We start from the raw sequence: 5,814 nt of genomic DNA, 5'->3' as shown, positions 1-5,814 counted from the left end.
TTTTTTCTTTTTTTCTATTGCAAAACAAAGTTTGAGAGCGAGCGAGCGAGCGAGGAAGGAAGGAAGAGAAGGTTGGCGGAAGGATGCGGTGCTGGGGTCCCACGGCGGGGCGGGGGGGGGGGGGGGCTGGATTGCGAGCCCGGGAAAGTGGATCGGGAAGAAAAAGAGACGCGGGGAGGCGGGGGTGGGGGGTGTCGGGGAGAAGGGGCCCGGGGGGTGGGGTGCGGTGCGGTGCGGTGCGGCGGGTGGATGGGGGAGGACCGGCTTCCCCGCGCGCGCGCGGAGGAGGAGGGGGTGAGGGTGGGGGGCGTCATCAGTGCACCGCCACCGAGTGCAAGGCGGAGGCCGGGCTGGTGAGCGTCTCGCTGGGGGTGGCCGGGCTACTTTGGCTGGTGGCGGTCTGCGAGGAGGTGGGGCTGAGCGAGGGCGGCGAGTTCGAGAGCAAGGTGGGGATGGGCGCGGGCAGCGCGGGCAGGGCGGGCACCGCGGCGGGCGTGGGCTTGATGGGCACGGGGATGGCGGGCAGCGTCTGGCCGGCTGCGTGGCACAGCGGCTTGAGCGGGACCCCGTAGGCGCTGTAGTCGCCGCTCGTCATGGAGATGGGGGTGGCCGAGTCGATCATGCCCGCCGAGCCGTACACGTGGGGCCAACCGGTGCCCAGCGAGCTGCCCATGGTAGTCAACTGATTGGGGAGCGGATACGCGGCGGGGACGGGTTGCATGGCGGAGAAGGCCAGGCCGCCGGGCATCTTGTACTCCCGGGCGATGATGTTCTCGATGGCGAAGGGGTGTTTGAAGCCCGAGGGCTGCGCCACGCCGCCCAGGTTGTAGGCGGCGGCGGCGGCGGCCGCGGCGGCGGCGGCGGGCGGCATCTGCGGCAGGTGCGAGCCCGAGGCGGCCAGCGCGCTGAGCCGCAGCTTGGCCTGCTGCTGCAGGTACTGCGCCGCGTCGCTCGGCTTGCTGGGCGCCAGGTGGTCGGACTTGAGGACCTTGAACCGTTTGCGGCGCCGCAGGAAGCTGCCGTTCTCGAACATGTCCCCGCAGCTGGGGTGCAGGGCCCAGAAGCTGCCTTTGCCCGGCTGGTCGGGCCGCCGCGGGATCTTGATGAAGCAGTCGTTGAAGGACAGGTTGTGGCGCAGGCTGTTCTGCCAGCGCTGCGTGTTCTCCCGGTAGTAGGGGAAGCGGTCCATGATGAACTTGTAGATCTCGCTCAGCGGCAGCATCTTCTCGGGCGAACTCTGGATGGCCATGGCGGTCAGCGAGATGTACGAGTAGGGCGGCTTCTGGTCGCTGTAGGTGTTTCGGCCGGGTCGAGGCATCTTTTCGGGCTCGGCTCCGCGCGCCCTTCGCCGGGGGAGCGGGGGGGGGGGGCGAGGAGGAAGGGATGCGGGCGGGCGGGTTCCTGGCGGGGCCGGCGGACGGCTTGGATCTGGAAAGGAAGGGGGTCGATCGATGGCAGGGAGGTGGTAGCGTGGATGGGCCGCACAGAGACGCGCCTCCGCACCCCCCCCCCTCACACTCCCACACACATCCCCCCTACGAGGCCCACCGGGCCGAGGAACAGACTTCTCAGGGGCTGAGGAGTTAGGAAAACTCGTCTCCGGATCGGGGCGCCCCGCACGCCCCGCGCGCGCGCTCGCAACTTTACGCACCCCGCTGAAGGCGGGATCGGAAGCCGGAGAGGGGCGCGAAGGGAGCGGGAGCGGAGGGTGCGTGTGTGGGACGGGTGGGGGGGGGGTGAGGGGGAGAAAGTAAGCGGCCAGGACCAGGGTCGGGGTGAGGTAGGGGTGTGTGGGAACGGGCCCCCCACCCCCGGGCCCCGGAGCTCACCTTAAAGTTGTTCCCAAGTTGCGCGTCTCGGCATCCGGGATCGGCGCCCGTCCGATCGCCGCCGGATCCCTCTGCTTTGGAGCTCAGCCCAACCGCAGCGCCCGCCCGGGTTGGGCTGCGCTCGGCGGCGGCGGCGGCGTGAGCCGGGGCTCAGCTGCGCCCCGCAGCGCCCCGCGTCGCCCGGTGGCGCGGCGGCGCTCCCGGCGGTGCCTTTCCCGGGCGGCCCAGAGGATGGGCTCGGCGGAGGGCGGCAGCGGACTCGGGCCGGGGCGGCCTCGGGGCTCCGGAGGGCACAGCTGTGGGCGCCGCGGAGCTAGGTGGCTGCCTCCATGTCCTCCCTGGAACCATCTGATAGTTTTAAGCGGTGGCAGGAGCAGAAAAGACCCCTGTAGCGGCGCTTCATTAATGTGCCACTTCTTAGCTATCATATGACAATCGCCTGGGGAGGAGGGGGGAGGGGAGGAGGGAGGGAAGGGGGAGGAGGAGGAAGGAGGAGGGGGTGGGGGAGGCTGCAGAGGGAGGGGACTGAGCCCGAGCTGAGCTCCTCCTGGGCCAGCTCTGATTTCTTTCACACCTATTTACATGGACACCTTGGCCAATAGGAATCACTAGCAGCTCCAGACTGGGCGAAGGGGGACGAGTCCCGGCCACTGGCGGAGAGCCGCGAGCACCGGCCCGGGGTGCGCGGTGTGTGAAGGTACGGGGTGGGTGGAGGGGGGTGGGTGGGTGGGGAGAGACAGGGAGACAGCGGCCGCGTGGAGGGGGGGGGGTGGGGGGACCATTCACAGGCACCGGGCAGGCCCGAGCTGCTTGGGCCGCGCCGGTGATGTTTGACTTGGAAATTGCTGGGCCTGGGGTATTCTATTTCCTCTGCATTGTGTCGGGTTTGTATTGTTCGCTGACTTTCAGGCACGGCTTTCTCCTGAAGCCGACCCTTTTCCTTTGCTTGGCTTTAGCTGGGTTGATTTGCATGGGTTATGTATAAAGAAAACAGACCCTTACCCCCTTACGTTCCCCCCCCCCCTACATCCCCAACCTCTCTCCCTCAGTCCTCCAAGAAGTAGGTCGGAATTTGCTTTGACCTTCCTAAACTGCTTCTTCAGCTCTGCGTAGTTGGGTATGTAGCTTTTAAAAAGTGATGAGCTTTAAAAAAAAAAATACAAAGTGTAATCTGACAGCCTAGTGTAAGCCTTGTTTTGAATCTCAATGCACTGGCAAAGTGATAGAGGAGGAGGAGGAAGAGGAGGAGGAGGAGGAGGAAGAGGAGGAGGAGGAGGAGGAGGAGGAGGAGGAGGAGGAGGAGGAGGAGGAGGAGGAGGACGAAAGAAGAGAAAGGAGGAGGAAGAGGAGGAGGAAGGAGAAGAGGAGGAGGAGGAGATGGAGTATCTTGGAGAAGAGACAAAGTCTTGCTTTAAAAGACAGCAGTTTGGTTGGACACAGGAGGGAGAAGCTGGTGTGCTAACTTGGAAGAGCCTGAGTTGCTTTTATCACCAGATGAGCCCAAGAGGTCTTCGCCTTTTCCCGGGTTGTTTGAAACTTTAGGACTGCAGAGTTTCTTGGAAGTTGAGGACGAAAGAGTTTCTTGGAAGACTGCAAGTTGGTATTTTACAACTGAAACGATCCGTCCCTCCTTCCTTTCTTCCTTTTCCTTCATTTCTTCCCTTCTTTCTCTTTCTTTTCTTTCTTCTTACATAGGAGCAATTTATTCAGGGTTAAGAGGGCTCTTAAAGGATCCCGTTAAAACAAGTGCCTTTGAAGACTTGGTTTAAGAACTACTTTCGGGGCACCGGGGTAGGTATGGTGTCTCAGGTGGGTCACTCGCTTGATTGCCGGGTAGCAGGCTCCTTTCGGTTCTGAGTGGCCTCCGATTGGAGGGTTAAATGAATGATTGTCGTCATCATCATCATCATCATCATCATCACCACCACCACCACCACCCTCCTCCTCCTCCTTCTGGTCTCAGTCCTCTTCCTCCTCCCTCTCTCGTCATCAAACTGCTATCAAACAGGTAGTGAGGACACCCCCCCCCACTGCCTGCACCCAGTCTGTGAAATGACGCAAGGCGTTCCCACGCGTTCCCGTGCGTGCTCTCTTGAGCTTGTAACTTGACTTCTATGGTCTTAGAAAAAAACCCCAATTGACTGTGTCGTTGAAAACTCAATACCTCCGACAGCATTGAATCATCATCTCCAAAGCCCGGATATTCTAGAGCTTGTTTTGTTTTGTTTGTTAAGTTTCAGGAGTTGGCTGTGGGGAGTTATTAGGATGAAATGCCTCCACTTTGATTAATGACAGTAGAGCATTATTTGTGAAACTGCTTGTGGTTAGGCATTTTTTTTAAAAAAAACAGCTTTTTTTAGCGCGCGTGTGCTCATGCACGCGCGTGTGTACGCGCGCGCGCGCGCACACAACTTCACTAACCACGCTTTCGGGGGGGTGGTCAATAACTCACCAAAACATAACTTAAACACGACGAATTTAGGAGATTAAACAATTTCATTAATATTGAAATGGCTCTCGTGTCTGAGCTGCCTCGCTTGAGATGCAAGCGCACGTTTTCCAATATTAACAGAAGTGCTTGAAGAAAAGAATAATGTCACCTTCTTAATTCGGGGAGGAGGGAATAACTAGGAGGAGGAGGAGGGTACAAGGAGGGAGGGAGGGCACGTTGAACCCATCTCTGGAGGGGGGGGAGGTCTTGGCTGAAACAAGACAGATCAATGTATTGCTTGGCTCCAAAGATTAAGCCAGTTGAATTGAGGCGGAGCCGCGGCTGCGAAGCTTGGGCTAGCGGCTGCCCCTTCGGCCCACCGGAGCCTGGCCTGCTTCAGTTCCTAAGTAGTTTGAAGACATTTGGGGGTATCCTCTGGGCTTGGGCGGGAGCGTTCTGCGGTAGAAGTTGGGGAAGGCCAAAGGGCTGAAGAGACAGTTGAGGAAAGGAATTGGGGAAAAGGCTTGTGTTTCCCCAGCAAGGTCCAGGCCAGAGTACAGCTGGAGAGCCAGGCGGGACCCCTCCTGAGTATTAAGGTGCCGGCACCCCCCCCCCCCCACACACCCCTAGGATTGTTTTAGGATCCTTTTAGCAAACAGGGGCGTCAGTCCATATTGAAACATAGAGACAAACTATTTCTAGTGGCTGAACTCAAGAGGGTGGATACAGATCCCGTCGGCTGCGCCCCAAGAAAGATTCTTCTCCCCCACCCTTACTCAATGTGAGATCCTGCGGAGGGGTGAGGGGGGGGGGATAGGTAGGCAATGGGGCCAGAATAATGTTTTCTCGTGATAACAATTGGCATTTTGCTGTCTTGCAAAAGGCTATTGTGTGGCTGTCCAAATCATTGCTCAGAGTAAACAGAAGAATTAACTAAATGCTAAGAGTGGAAACGTTCAGCTGTTTTGTTGTTTTTTTTTTAAAGCCCAAGTTGGGATAAATCTTTGTAGAGGTACATTGTCCATTCTGAGAAGATAAGTTGTGAGTGTCTATTTAAAACGTGTTTTGCTAAAAGGGGGTTGTTGTGTGTTTGTTTTAGTTTTTGTGCTACTAAAGGGCTTGAACTCAGGGCCTGGGTGTTATCCTCTAGCTTCCCCCCCCCCCCCCTCAAGGCTGGCACTCTACCACTTGAGCCTTAGCTCCACTTCCAACTTTTTGATAGTTAATTGGATTTTCTTGCCCCAGCTGGCTTCGAACTACCATCCTCAGATCTCAGCCTCTTAAGCAGCTAGGATGGCAGGCCTGAGCCACCAGCTCCTGGCTGCTGCAAAGTTTTAATCTCGTTACTTCTAGAGATCTACAACACCCAGGGGAAGGGAGGGGGGAAGGAAGGAAAGAAAGGAGGGAGGGACGCTTTGCATGCTATTTATGCTATTTACACCGTTTTTTTTTTTTTTTAAGACTGGCATTATAAAGAGAAGGAGGGAAGGAGCACTTTCCAGAAAAGTGCATCCGTCTATTGTACAGAACCCAAAGCAAATAGAAGTGGAGGGG

The 5,814-nt window shown here is 58.0% G+C and overlaps 1 protein-coding gene across 1 annotated transcript; it reads right to left on the bottom strand.

The window, feature by feature from the left end:
* Positions 1-313: 313 nt before the first annotated feature.
* Positions 314-1,318, bottom strand: Foxb1 (forkhead box B1). The gene has a single exon (XM_042688032.1). It carries the CDS (start codon positions 1,316-1,318, stop codon positions 314-316), a length of 1,005 nt encoding a protein of 334 aa, XP_042543966.1.
* Between the last annotated feature and the right edge of the window lie 4,496 nt (positions 1,319-5,814).

This window comes from Dipodomys spectabilis, unplaced genomic scaffold (assembly GCF_019054845.1).
Source record: "Dipodomys spectabilis isolate Male_0828 unplaced genomic scaffold, ASM1905484v1 ptg000108l, whole genome shotgun sequence".
Lineage (NCBI taxonomy): Eukaryota > Metazoa > Chordata > Mammalia > Rodentia > Heteromyidae > Dipodomys > Dipodomys spectabilis.
Note: the sequence above shows the minus strand (reverse complement) of the source record. Positions and strands in the feature narration are given on the sequence as shown.

Excerpts from the sequence above, each read along its gene's own strand:
- Foxb1 (XM_042688032.1), bottom strand. The coding sequence starts at position 1,318 with ATGCCTCGACCCGGCCGAAACACCTACAGCGACCAGAAGCCGCCCTAC.